Below are 13,480 nucleotides of genomic sequence, written 5' to 3'. Positions count from 1 at the left end.
TTGTAGATATTTGGCGTATATGTTTAATCGGCTGTACGTTTCAGTCATAACTGATGCAGTCATAATCAAGTCATGTACATATCAAGATGCCAGTTCGAAGCGGCTCCGTGCCGGCTTCGCAGACAGCTCGCTCGGTGGTGCGTCTGCCCGTGCCTCGAGTTCCGCTCGTCTCGCTCTGGCTCCACCTGTCCGGAATGTATTCTTTTCACTTTGACTTTGCTCTAGGGCCTTGGCCTTGGCTGCACCTCTCCGTGCCCTGAGTAGCAGTGCGATCAGCACGATGATGATAATTCCCGCTCCTGCCGCGCCAACCGCAATGCCTGCCTTTGCGCCTGTTGACAGGCTTTTTGTTCCTGTTGCTGCCGTAGCCGAAGCAGAAACTGACCCCGACGGTGCCCCAGCCAACGTCGAAGTCGAACTCGCACTCGTAGACGCAGAGGCAGAGGCAGAGGCAGAGGGCAAAGCCGAACTCTCCGGCACCGCCAGCTCAAACGTCCCACCCTCGCAACAATCTCTCTGACTCAAACTCCGCTCATCATCATGACAACAGTACCTCGTCAGCGCGGCGTTACACGCCCAGATATACTGCCCGCGATACGAATCATCTACTGTCATCAACACGACCAATTCTCATCGGCGGACTGGGAAGGGAACGTACACGTCGTACAAGCTACAGAACAGCCCTTGTAGCTCTTGTCCTGGCAGGAGGGGGTATAGTACAGCCCCGTGTAATTGTATGCGTGTCCGTCGGGGAAGTTGGTCAGCGAGCCGTTGGCGTGATTGTTCTTGTCGCGGCAGAGGAGGTTGTCGGTGCATGTTGCGCTGGAGGGGCAGCAGGTGTTGGCGTTTGGGCAGGGGGTGTCGTCTTCGGCGTGGGTGCCGTTGCGGTAGTAGCATGTCATGTTGCTTGTTGCTTTGGTTTGGGCTAAGAGGTGAAAAGGAGGATGAGAATGTCATTTTGGGTGGATGTGAGGTGAAAGGGGAAGTCGGCGCTTATGACTGTGTGTATTCGGGAAAAGGAAAATTATATGTGAAACACCGATATGCATGATTCGATGCTAAAGCTGCAAGCTGCGCCGCAATTGGAACATGCAATGAGGTGCAGGGTTTAGGCGCCGACTCCACTATGCGCTCGATGAGGGGATCTAATTGCAAGAAACATAAGAGATGATGTGCCCAAAATGTGCGACAGATTTCGTGTGTTGAGTGACTTCTATAGAAATGCGTACCTTGTACAGGAGAAACGACGAGAAACAACGACTCGTGTCGCAACGCAGAGTCTCGGAGGATTCTGTCGAAAAATCATCACAGCAATCGCATGCGATCTGGGAGCATCTGCTGTTCTGTCTCCTGCTGATTCCTGTCGTCTTGAGCATTCTCCTCGTGCTCAGCGATGTCCGCAATTGGCATATGCCTCCGGGCCTCTATGGCCTGGTCGACGAGTACCGGACATCCATCCAGACGGCCGTTCAAATCGTTTCGACAATCCTCAGTACGATTCAAATATTTGCTCTCTGTCGGCTTATCAACTGGGCTACCCGCATTCTGTTCGGTAAATCGCCTACTTCGCTGAACGTGCTCGGCCTCTGGTCCGCCATGTCTACGCCCTCGATCAACTGGACCCTTCCCCTGTGGATGATCGCCCTCTCGATCGTCATGGTCAATCTTTCCGCGGTGATATCGGCCCTCTGGACTGGTGCTCTCACCCCGGCCAACTCCGTCGCATTTAATAGCACCACTCTCATGGTCCCCGACTGGTCAAACACCACCCTAATCAAAGAATACCCGTCCGAGATTGATCAGACTGGCCCAACCATCCGCAACACCAAGGGCTACTTCACCTACTCCGTCGGCATGGGCCTCTTGACCCCCCTCGTCACCTCCGCCAGCACCGCCACCACCGTCGACGGCAGCATCCGCAACCACAACAAGCTCGACAACTCGGGCTACACCTACCACGGCCGGTCATACGGCGTCGGCGCCCCCGTCGGCCTCGTCGACGATACCCTGCGCCGCGAGAACCCCCGCGCAACAAACTACACCTACCAGGAGACCGGTCTCGCAGCCGACGTCGCATGCATCTACAACCACACCTCACAGTTCACCATCGACCAAGTCGGCAACAACCTGTACGCCCTGATGGGCCCCCTTCCAGACAGCAACCTCAGCGCCCCAGAGTACTCCGTCTACATCGGCCGCGGAGACCGCACCATCGTCGGCATCGGCGTCTCAAGCCAGCCCACAGCATACACAGCGAAACGGTACCTCGCCATCGCCGCGGGGGATTACTACACCCCACTGAACGCAACGCAATGCACCGTGACGTACACCCCAACACGCTTCAACGTCTCCGTCGACATCCCTTCGCGGAACATCACCGTCGCAAGGCTGGACGCTGCCGCCGCCGCATCAATCGATCCAACGCACCGCATCGCCCACGTCGTCACCCGCCAACTGGAACTCATCTCAAACGACCTCACAAGCTTCTATAGATCAACGCTGGGTGATGCGCTGAACGCCAGTATCAGCGACTACCGCACCGCCGTAGCAAGTACAAATACCTCTCTGTCAGAAGAGCAGATCACGCTCACCGGACTGGAAAACGCCATCGTCTCATTCGTGGACGATATGCTCGTCGCGTATGCGTCGGCGCAGCTGGTAGTTGGCGGGTTTGCGAGCCCGGCCAGCGCGGCGGTGCATGTCTCTGCGCTGCGGCTCGGGTCGAGGGTGTACATTGTTGCCACGGCGGTGATTACGGGGGTTATTGTGCTGCTGGTGATTGCCGAGACGGTCCGGACGAAAGGGTGGAGGGGGCTTCCTGCGTTTGATTATCTGGATAACCGGATGTTGGTGCTGGGGGCGAGTGCTGGGGGAGGTGAGATTGCCCAGTATGCGGCGGAGCGGCGGTGGAAGTCTACGGGGAGGATCCCAGTTGTGTTGAGGAAGGAGGGGGATCATCAGGTCATTGCGTTGGGAGTGGAGAAAGGTAGTGATAGGCAGCAATCTGAGAGCACGTTGGTTGAGGAGACTGTGCCGTCGACGACTATCATGGAGACGAGGCGGGAGGGGAATAGGAGGATGGGTGAATCGCGGTGGATCTGATGTGTGCTATGATAGAGATAATTAACGTACGATATTTTGAGATCCTGGCTGTAGTCTGTACAATTGAAGGACCGTGATCAGTAAGAATTGGCCAGTCATATCATCCAGCGTAGCGCCAGTGCGGGGGCTGTACAAGCCCTAATTTCTTGGATTGCAGGGGATGCTGACACAGCCAACGCGCCAAAGCGCGCGCTTAGCTGTATACCAAGTATAATCTAATTACCAGCCCAAGAGTATTGCAAACACATTAATCGATAGTGGTGGTCATACTGCACTTGCAAAAGGACCAGTATTTCCGAACGGCCTCGCCTGTACACCTTCCATCGTCAATCGATGAAGCGCACAAGACAATGGATCTCCACATGTTACTATCTCTCCTCTTGAGCTTCCCTCTAGCTGAAGCACATATCCTAACAGATCTTTCCAACGGCTTCTGTCGAAGCTACCAATTCGGCGGTATTATCTCTCACTCGCCGAGACAGACCAGCACTAACCTTCCCAGCAAACATCATAAACGACACACTCTACCTCATCAATCTCGATGGAGGCCTTCTCCCAGGCGACGGGAACAGCACACGTACGTCGACCAGCTACAACAGAGCATCTCTAACAAGCAACAGACAACTACCTCGTCGACCTCGACCTCACGCAGCCTTTCTCCATCAACAACGGCTCAAATTACCACCTAAGCCTCATCGACCCTACCGTCCCACAGCTAAAAGGCCAAACGCTCTGGTCTAACGCCGCCAACACGGCACTATACTCGTACGGGGGGCACGGACTAGGGAATACCTCCCTTGACGAGGGGATCTGGACGTACGACCTCGCGGATGAGAAGTGGGCGGTGCAGAAAACGAGTATCAAGCCTGTGCGGCTGTATTCTGGCGGTAGCTGTTCCTGTCCCCCTGCAGTTTACCCATTGTGAGATGAACTGACGAGTGGTTAGTGTCGAGCAATGTGCCCCGGTTGCAGAGTTCGTTCTGGGTGGGTGGGTTTCAGGATCGGGATACCACGCCTGCGATCACGGACGGAAGCAGGGTGTATGCGGATGGGATGATCGCGTTTAATACGACGAGTGGCGAGTTCCGGCAGCTATCGGCGCCGTTTACGCCTGTGCAGAACGGAGCGTTGGTGTATGTTCCTGTTGGGGACGGGGTGTTGGTGTATATGGGTGGGGAGGTGCCGTCGGTTGCGGATGGGGTGAATGCCACTATGGTTCCTGTAAGTTTCCAACCGGGTGTATGTTCAGGTGCTAAGTTAAGTTGCAGAACTCGTGGAAATATGTGTTTGTGTATGACATCGCGGAGGACAGATGGTATAATCAGACGACCACCGGGACAGTCGCGGCGAGGACCGAGTTCTGCGCTGTGGTGCAGCATGATCCGTCCTCGTCCTCGTCGACGTACGAGGTCTATGTCCTTGGAGGCGCGGACTACGCGTCGAAAGAGGTTTTGAGCGATGTGTATGTCTCTTAGGTACCTGGTCGGCGCGAAGCTGATATCCGCAGATCCTACCTTTCCATTCCGTCATTCCACTGGTACAAAGCTGCGGACCTCGAGCAGCAACGTATGACGCTTGTCTGTGAAGCGTATGGCCCACAGGTGTTTGGGATTGGGGGACGGATCAACTGGGCTGATGATCAGGATGCTGGCTGTTATTCCATGCCTGCTTTTATTTATGATATGAGTAGTGGAAAGTCAAGGGCCAAGTTCGATGTAGGTTGCCTTGCTTGTTTGCCATTGGTTGATTGAACATACTGACGAGGCAGCCCGCTCTGACGAGCTATTCTCAGCCCTCGACTGTTGCTGAACGGACGAAAGTCTCGCCATATCCGGCTACCTGGGCAGATTCGTCATTGAGAGAACTACTTGTGCCGACAGGGACCTCATCTACAACCGCCAGTACTACAGAGACGAAGCACGGCCATGGTACACCTGTAGGGGCTATAGTGGGCGGCGTCGTTGGAGGAGTCGTAGTCATCATTATTGTTATAGTAGTAATATTCGTGACACGGAAGAAGAGGAGTTCAAAAGTCACGACCGAAAAAGGGTGCTTGCAAACAACAGAGCTGCATGGTTCCTTTTTGCCTGATGAGCTTGATGGAAATCCAAGACGGAATGAGTTGAGCGGTAGTTCGAGATATGTCTTTGAGCTTCATGGAAATTAATAGAATGCCCTTCCTTCTAGTTGAGGGATTCAATCCCTCAGTCGACTAGGTAATCTGAGAACAGGTTGATGCGCTTGGTAAGCTGCCTCAGGAATGGTGGTTAAAATGGGAACCCCGGATGAGATGGTTCAACGAGGCTGGCACACGGCACAGCGGTGCCAATCCAAGGACCTGGGAGCAACGATTCAGCGACTCGGTGCAGGAGCCAAGGCGGGAGGCCAAGATACAAGAGGTGGGAGAGGAGGAGAAAGTCTCCTTGCTGGCCATGTTGACAGCTATGCTTGCGTTTCGGCCCGAAGAGAGGCAAACTGCGACGGAGGTTATGGAGTGTGGATGGATGCAAAGAGGGGCTCTTCCTGAGCTTGTGCAGTGCAAATAACCAGATAATGATATTCATGTATCTGTATATCTTATAAAATTGTACAATGATTTATTTGCTCAAAGGCGACGCGGTCCTGAACCCACCTGCTACTGGGGACTGAGGGATCCGTGCCTATAAGGTGAGTTATGATTTGTCTGGCCTTGCAGGGTACTACACGTCCAAATCCACCAAATCCAATGCTTGACGCCAAGTGGACGAAGAATCTAGGCAAGAGAGTTGATTAATTCAGCATCTCAGCCAGCCCCGCCAGAATCTGCGGAGCGGGGTATTAAAGAAAGAAAGAGACCCGGCTGAGTTGTGAACTATCTTGACCTTTTATTCTATTCTGCGACCTTGATACATTGAAGCTGCACATACTATTACCATGGCCAGCATTGAGGAACAAGTGAAGAAAATCATATCAGAACATATGGCTATAGATGAACAAGAGGCATTCACCAACTTATTTATCCAGTTTAATTTCTTATCAAACTCCAACTGACAAGTTGATTTACAGATAAAGCTGGATTCCTCATTTATAGATGACTTGGGCTGTGATTCCTTAGATGCAGTGGAGCTACAGCTCAAAACAGAAGAGGTATGTATATATAGCAAGTGCTCTTAGCAACATAAGTATTAATCAACACATAGGAGTTTGGGATCGAGATCGAAGATGAGGATGCAGAGATGATTCGGACTGGTATGACACGCACTGTCCAGAATGATCTGTACATGTTATAACCTGTCTTTGACAGTTCGTGATCTTGTTTATTACATCAATAAGATCAAGAATAGCTGATTAGAGATGTATCTATCAATCAATACATCTATCAACAGTATTGTGTTGTAGATAATCCTGGAAATAAGCTTTGTTGATGCGGGGAGAATGATGTGGGTGATGTCATCCGGACATTCTCCGTCTTATACTTCTAAATTGATAATTATGCTTCCACTCTTTAACATACTCTACATGGATCAACATCAAATTGATCAATACCATGCCGGATCCTCCATCCTACCCTCCCGCCCGCGCGCTGTTCAATTTCTCCCCACAATGGTTCCTCATCCCCCAAGGGACCGGCATCATCTCGGTCATCCTCCACCAACTGCACTACCAGTTCGGCGCATTGCGTATCCTCGCCAAGATCGTCTGGATCTATACGATAGTTCTTCTCGCTATCTCCCTCTTCCTGTACATCCTGCGCCTCATCCGCTACCCCAGGGAAGTCGCCTACGAACTGCGCCATAACCTCATCGAGACCTCCTGCCTGGCCAGCATCGTCATCACCTACACAACCATCATCCAGATGGTCGCGCTGCAGTACGGCAGCAGCCATGGCGTCGCCGTCGGCGTCTATGTCCTCTGGTGGATCGACGCCTTCCTCTCCACCCTCGCCTTCATCGCAATCCCCTACGTGCAACTCAAACTCCAACCCAGCGGCCTCGAGCGCGTCCCCCCAGCCATTTTACTTCCGGTAATCGCAGCCCTAACCTGCGCCGCAGGCGGCGGCGCAATCTGTACCTCGGCCGCGCTCAGCCCCCGCCTCCAAGTCCCCCTCATCATCGTCGCATACCTCCTCGTTGGCGCGGGAATTGCCCTCGCCCTCGGCTTCGACGCCGTCATCCTCTTCCAGCACTTCTCCGATCATCAGCCCCAGGCCCTAAACGTGTGGCAGGATATGATCCTCTGCGGGCCATTCGGGCAGGGCGGCTTCGCGCTGCAGAGTCTGGGGAATGCGGTGCAGAAGAGCTTCCCTGCGTATGCTCGGGGGACGCTATTGCGCGCGCAGGCGGCGGTCCCCATTGCCGCGGTGAGTCAATTTGGGGGGTTGTTGTCGTGGGGGTTTGCGACGTTTTGGTGGTGTTTTGCGATTATTAGTATTTTGCATACGTTGGCGGCGCAGCCGAGGGGGTTTAGGAGTACGACGTTTAGCTTGGGGGCTTGGTCGTTGGTTTTTCCTTGGGTAGGTTGTCTCCTTTCTTTCCTTTGCGATGGAAGGGTTATTGATGTCGATAGGGGGTATATACGAACTGTGCGGTGCAGCTGGGAAATATTATGGACTCGCCTGCGTTTGACGTGTGGTCGACGGCGCTGCTGCTGATGCTGGTGATTATTGCGATTGTCGATACGCTGTTTACCATCAAAGGGATCATTACAGGGAAGGTGCTGGGCTTGGAGGATGGATGGAGGAAGCAAGCATATCATGATGACAAGGAGGCTTGATGTATCTGTCTATACTGAATAGTCTATATCTGACTTTGTATATATTGAGGTATAGTCGAACTCAATCTGTCACCATTTGCGGGGTGGATTGCGAGATCATCTTGGCTTAAATACATATACACAGACCGGATGAACATCATCTCAAATCCATTCTAAGTATCATCAGTATCATGATATCATCACAATGACCAACATAGCAGACATCGAAGCTGCCAACGCGCAGTACGCCGCCGCCTTTACCAAAGGCCACCTCCCTATCCCCCCAAAACGGTACGCACCCTACTCCTCTCCAACTGCTATCAAACTAACAAACCTAGCAAACTGGCAGTTGTCACCTGCATGGACGCCCGCATCGGTACCCCCTGCCCCCCCTTATCACTTCTGTTTCCCATGACTGACAGGTTAGACGTCTTCTCCGCCCTCGGCCTCACCGAAGGCGACGCACACGTCATCCGCAACGCAGGCGGACGAGCCAACGAGGCCCTCCGCAGTCTGATAATCTCGCAGCGGTTGCTGGGGACGGAGGAAGTGGTTATCATTCACCATGTAGCCCCCCTCATCCTTCCTGTCCTTGACTACCGCACTGTTACTGATGGTGATAGACGGATTGCGGGATGCTCACGTTCAGTGACGAGGATATCAGAGCTAAGATTAAGGAGGAGCTTGGCGAGGATGCTTCTGATATTGAGTTCCTGCCATTCAAGGATCTGGAGGAGAGCGTGAGGGCAGATGTGAGGTTCCTGCGGGGGAGTAGGCTTGTCCAGGGGGCTGTGAAGGGATATGTGTATGAAGTGGAGAGGGGGAGGTTGGTTCGGTTGGAGATCGATTGATATGCATGTATGAGGGATTTAGAATGGCCAGTAGTAGATGTTAGGGTTGAAGGATGGAGGATTGGTGACGTGGCTGTCAATCAATCAGAACTTTTCTTCCTACTGTCTATCTATCTATCTGCCTAGTCCTGTCTATATCTACTACCTACCTGCAGAGAATAACTCCCGGACACTGTTAACCCTGCACACCGTGATCAACCTTCCTCCCCGCTACCCGGCGGAAATACACCCTCTTGGCAAACTTCCACAGCTCCACCCCGAGGAAGAACAGCACCGCCTCCACAAACACAATCCCCCATTCCCACGAAATCCCCGTATGCTTAAACACCACATGGTTCAAAACTGGGATATACAGGATGGGAAACGTTGTTACAAACCCCGCAACAATCGACCAGAACAGGAACTGGTTCCGCCAGATATCATACATCCACTGTGTCAGGTACTTCTTCGACCCCGGCTGCATGCGGAAGAACGACCGCCGCATGTCGACCATCTCCCACGCCAGGAAGAGTGCGAACCATGTTAGACACACAAAGGTGGTTGCGCGGGCGCGGAAGACCAGGTCGCACTCTGCCGAGTACTCGCGGTTACAGCCGCGGGCGAGATCGCCGTCGCCAAAGCCCCAGACTACCAACGAGAAGGACGCAAGGCACAGCGCGGCGGTCCACACGCCGTAGACCAGTATGTCCACAATGACTTCCCAGGTGAAGATGCCCTGTTTTGTCTGCGGGGGGCGGTCCATGATGTCCGGTGCGGCGATCTCCATGCCCAGCCCCATGTCAGGCATGCCGGAGGTGATCATGATGATCCAGAGGATCTCGACGGGCGCAAGCGGGAAGACGGACTGGCCGTCGAGGTCCTTGAAGGCCAGTCCGATGAGGAGCGTGCACGCCTGCGCGATATTCTCAGAAAGCAAATGGAGGACGAATTTCTGGATGTTGTCGAAGATGCGCCGGCCTTCTTCGATGGCGTTGAGGATCGACGCGAAGTTGTCGTCTGTCAGGATAATGTCCGATGCGTCCTTGGCCACGTCTGAGCCGGCCTGGCCCATCGCGATGCCGACGTCCGCGTGCTTGAGCGAGGGAGAGTCATTCACCCCGTCGCCTGTCATCGCGGCGAACTTGCCCCGGCGGTGCAGCGCATCAATCATCCGCACTTTGGTCTGTGGGGCGCACCGCGCAATGACTAACGGGAGGGTCGGCAATGCGTCCACCTCGCTGTCGCTGAGCTTGTCAAATTGCCCCGCCGTCATGACCATCGCGTCGGCCACGTCCGCGGCTACACTGCCCAGATCCGCAGGGAGGATCCCCACCTGCTGCGCGATGGCCTTGGCCGTACCCGGGTGGTCGCCCGTGACCATGTGCACAGCGATGCCGGCCTGGGCGCAGGCGCGGATGGCGCCGGCGGTTTCGGGGCGGGGCGGATCATACAGCCCAATCAGGCCGAGGAAGCACAGGTCGCGCTCGATCTCGTCCCGCTGGAGGTCTGCGCCTTCGAGCAGCCGGTTTGCTTCCGTGTAGGGTTTATGGGCTAGAGCCAACACGCGTAGCCCTAGCTTCGCCAGCTCCTCCATGTTCTGCAGGATGGTGGCGCGGTGGTCGTCTGTTAGTGCAGTCGGGGTAGAGGCGTCCTCCCAGATGACGGTTGTGCAGGCGTCCAGGATGCGCTCGACGGCGCCCTTGGTGAAGACCATGTTGCGTTCGGTCTCGCCGTCGAACCGGGTGAAGACGACGGACATCTTCTTGACGGTCGAGTCGAAGGGGAACTCGGCCTTTTGGTGCCAGACTGGACTCTCGCCCTTGGTCCACCGGTCGCGGTTCCAGTTGAACCGCGCGGCGAACACTTGGATGGCGATCTCGGTGGGCTCGCCGCGCGCATGCCACTCGCCTTCGTCGGAGCGGTAGACGTGCGACAGGTTGGCCATGGCGGCGACGTTGAGAAATTCCTCAAGACGGGGGTCATTGGTCGCCGTCTCTTCCAGGTCGACGATCTCAGAGCCCTCCTCCTCGTCGAAGCGAACCGGCGGCACCGGAGTGAAAGTGACCTCCCCGACAGTCGGATTGAACGGCTCGTTGTTGGTGCCAACCGAGTACGTGCCCTTGGCAGGAATCCATGCCTTCTTGACCACCATCTTACCCTGCGTCAGTGTACCCGTCTTGTCGGAACAGATATCCGTCACAGCGCCGAGAGCCTCAAGCGAATCAAGCTTGCGCACGATAACATGCCGCTCGACCATGCGTTTAGTCCCTACGGCCATGGTAATCGTCAACACAACGACCAAACACGCCGGGATCATGCTCAGCCCCGTGCCGACCGCATACAGAATCACTTCATTGCTACTGGCGAACTTGTTTGATGCCATCACAATGATAGCAAACAGCACCGCGACCCCAAACAGCAGGATCGCCAGTTTGGACAGCTTGCGCTGCAGCGGCGTCCCCACATTAACGCCTAGGAACCGGCCGACCGCGTCCGTCCCCGTCAGCGTCCAGGCCTGCACATACCACCGTTTCTTGGTCTCGCCGTTGGGGCCTTTCTTGACAGGTCGGCGGCGGCTGTCTCCCGCGCGCAGGGCTGCAGCAATCGAGCCGATCTCCGTAGCCATGCCGGTTGCGATGACGACGCCGCGGGCCCGGCCGCGCGTGACGGTGCTGGAGCTGTAGGCCAGGTTGAGCCGGTCGCCGGGGCCGGTGTCTTCTTTGAAGGTGGCGTCGCAGTCTTTCTGCACGGGGAGAGATTCACCGGTAAGGAGGGCTTCATCCGTCTCGAAGTTGACTGCTTCTACCAGACTTTGTTTCATCAGCTCACCAATTCCCAGAGAAACTGGGCGGGGGTCTGGGGGAGGGCATACCGAATATCAGCCGGAACAGTATCACCCGTGCGCAACTCGACCATATCCCCCGGGACGATCTCCGCACTGGGGACGGAAAAGGTCTGTCCACCACGGGAGACCGTGCCCGTGGGCGAGCTAAGCGAATGCAACGACTCCATGGTCTTCTCGGCAGCATACTCCTGGAAGAATCCAACAACGATATTAAGAACAATCACGGCGCAGATGACGCCGCCTTCGATCCACGACTGGATGCCAAAGCTGACCGCCATGGCCAGGATGAGGACCTAGAATTGGATCAGACAAGTTCGTTTACAAGCCAAAACCAAAGTGGGTCCCTTAACTAGCATCATTGCGTTGGCCACCTGCCGGACGAGGATCTTGACCACGGACACGCCCTCGCCTTCGTCGAGTTTATTGGGGCCGTATGTCTGCAGCCGACGGGCTGCCTCATCGGGTGTGAGACCCTCATCGAGTCTGGTGGAGAGTTCTTTGAGGACGACCTCATAGGGAAGTGTGTGAGCTGGGTAGGAGAGGGGGGCCTGGCCGGGGCCAGAGCCGGGAACATCGCCTTTCTCCATGCTTGCTCGACTCAATTCCACTGGGAATCAACTGAGAGGAGAAACTACGAGAAAATCAGAGGGACCAGCCAGTTTATAAACCACCCGAGGAAGGTCAGGACCCCCACCACAACGAAAACTCATCACCGCGGCCCCCTTGGCGCCGAGAATCGGGCATTGGCCCTGGCATGGACAAACCGCTTGGCAACGTCATATATTGCCTGCATCGTCGTATCTGACAAACTCTCCACAGGGCGATTCCCCACAGTCTGCGCCCGGACGTGAGACACGTGCGCCGGGGGCCAATCAGGGGATGTTGCCAAGAGGGTTCCTCTGGTTGCCAAGAAGGCGGAATGGGCGGACGAATCTGCGAGTCGCCCATTATCAGCGAATGAGACACCGTTCTGAGTCACTGAGTTGGACTGTGTTGTATGCATCCTTAAGCGATGATCATATGTAGTTATTCAGAGCAAAACATGTATCTGGACTCGTACTCATATTCATATCATATCATCAATCCATCATCATAACGCCATGGCCCATAGGTAAGGTATCAATCAATATCATATCCATCCATCTATCAAGCAATCCAATCCAAATCATAGATAGAAATTCATCCCCTCGAACTCGCCTCCTCAAGGGTATCTACTCATCATCAGCACACCAGAAAGAAGCCCTAGAGAAAAGTGAAGAAACATACATCGACTCTCCACATCCTTGCCCATCCCCACAGACGAATGAAGACTCTCGCGACGAAAGATCCCCAGATTTCTCATCCGCACCGACCGCATATACATCTCCTGGGTATGCGAGGGCTGGAACCGGCGCTCGTAGGCTTCGGCGGGGTACAGTTGGCGGGTGAGCGCGGCGCCCAGCGACACGGCGGCTAGACAGGCGACGATGACGATGACGATGATGGCGGCGGTGGTTAGGCCCATGCCTGCCTGCCTTGCCTCGGTTTATTCAGTCTCAGTCTAGTAGTAATTAAGGTGGGCTGCCAACTATGACTGGCAGTTATTCACACAAAGATTGAGTAGATTGATATGATTTTGGTAATTTGGTATAACTGGTAACTACATGATCATGATAGATGGAGAAAGATGGAAGAGGGGATGGAAATTTCTTTTTGTTTCCTTCACACCAGCGCATCCTTGTCTTCGGAAGTGATGGGAAGAGATAGATACTATTTATGGTGTCTTATGTCTCTGGTCCTATTGTCTCACCCTAATTACTGTCCACTAAGATTTATCATGAAGCAGAGTATTCCATTGCTATTGGCTGGTTGATTGTGGGTGGGTCAAACATACCCAAACGATCAGCCAATGGAAGGTTCTGGGGAGACTGTCTCATTGGTCAATTATTTCATTAGGTCGGTCCTTTAGGTAGGTATGCTTGTTTATGCTTGC

The 13,480-nt window shown here is 54.4% G+C and overlaps 6 protein-coding genes across 6 annotated transcripts; 3 read left to right on the top strand and 3 right to left on the bottom strand.

The window, feature by feature from the left end:
• Positions 1–81: 81 nt before the first annotated feature.
• Positions 82–902, bottom strand: Aud_007391 (uncharacterized protein; the record flags this gene model as incomplete). Its single annotated transcript, XM_043292284.1, has 2 exons — positions 82–605; positions 659–902. The coding sequence occupies 2 exons, from the start codon at positions 900–902 to the stop codon at positions 82–84; spliced, it is 768 nt and encodes a 255-aa protein (XP_043148219.1).
• A 319-nt stretch (positions 903–1,221) lies between these two features.
• On the top strand, positions 1,222–5,648 carry Aud_007390 (uncharacterized protein; the record flags this gene model as incomplete). Its single annotated transcript, XM_043292283.1, has 8 exons — positions 1,222–3,082; positions 3,605–3,679; positions 3,723–3,989; positions 4,049–4,323; positions 4,371–4,564; positions 4,610–4,817; positions 4,871–5,038; positions 5,334–5,648. The coding sequence occupies 8 exons, from the start codon at positions 1,222–1,224 to the stop codon at positions 5,646–5,648; spliced, it is 3,363 nt and encodes a 1,120-aa protein (XP_043148218.1).
• A 980-nt stretch (positions 5,649–6,628) lies between these two features.
• Positions 6,629–7,854, top strand: Aud_007389 (putative malic acid transport protein; the record flags this gene model as incomplete). Its single annotated transcript, XM_043292282.1, has 2 exons — positions 6,629–7,441; positions 7,675–7,854. 2 exons carry the CDS (start codon positions 6,629–6,631, stop codon positions 7,852–7,854), a joined length of 993 nt encoding a protein of 330 aa, XP_043148217.1.
• A 184-nt stretch (positions 7,855–8,038) lies between these two features.
• On the top strand, positions 8,039–8,684 carry Aud_007388 (beta-class carbonic anhydrase; the record flags this gene model as incomplete). The annotated part of the gene is made up of 4 exons (XM_043292281.1): positions 8,039–8,124; positions 8,172–8,209; positions 8,261–8,400; positions 8,457–8,684. The coding sequence occupies 4 exons, from the start codon at positions 8,039–8,041 to the stop codon at positions 8,682–8,684; spliced, it is 492 nt and encodes a 163-aa protein (XP_043148216.1).
• Positions 8,685–8,859: 175 nt separating this feature from the next.
• Aud_007387 (cation-translocating P-type ATPase) lies at positions 8,860–12,095 on the bottom strand (the record flags this gene model as incomplete). The annotated part of the gene is made up of 3 exons (XM_043292280.1): positions 8,860–11,473; positions 11,536–11,801; positions 11,859–12,095. 3 exons carry the CDS (start codon positions 12,093–12,095, stop codon positions 8,860–8,862), a joined length of 3,117 nt encoding a protein of 1,038 aa, XP_043148215.1.
• A 592-nt stretch (positions 12,096–12,687) lies between these two features.
• Positions 12,688–13,012, bottom strand: Aud_007386 (uncharacterized protein; the record flags this gene model as incomplete). The annotated part of the gene is made up of 2 exons (XM_043292279.1): positions 12,688–12,719; positions 12,775–13,012. The coding sequence occupies 2 exons, from the start codon at positions 13,010–13,012 to the stop codon at positions 12,688–12,690; spliced, it is 270 nt and encodes an 89-aa protein (XP_043148214.1).
• Between the last annotated feature and the right edge of the window lie 468 nt (positions 13,013–13,480).

This window comes from Aspergillus udagawae (assembly GCF_001078395.1).
Source record: "Aspergillus udagawae IFM 46973 DNA, scaffold_5, whole genome shotgun sequence".
Taxonomy (NCBI): domain Eukaryota; kingdom Fungi; phylum Ascomycota; class Eurotiomycetes; order Eurotiales; family Aspergillaceae; genus Aspergillus; species Aspergillus udagawae.
Note: the sequence above shows the minus strand (reverse complement) of the source record. Positions and strands in the feature narration are given on the sequence as shown.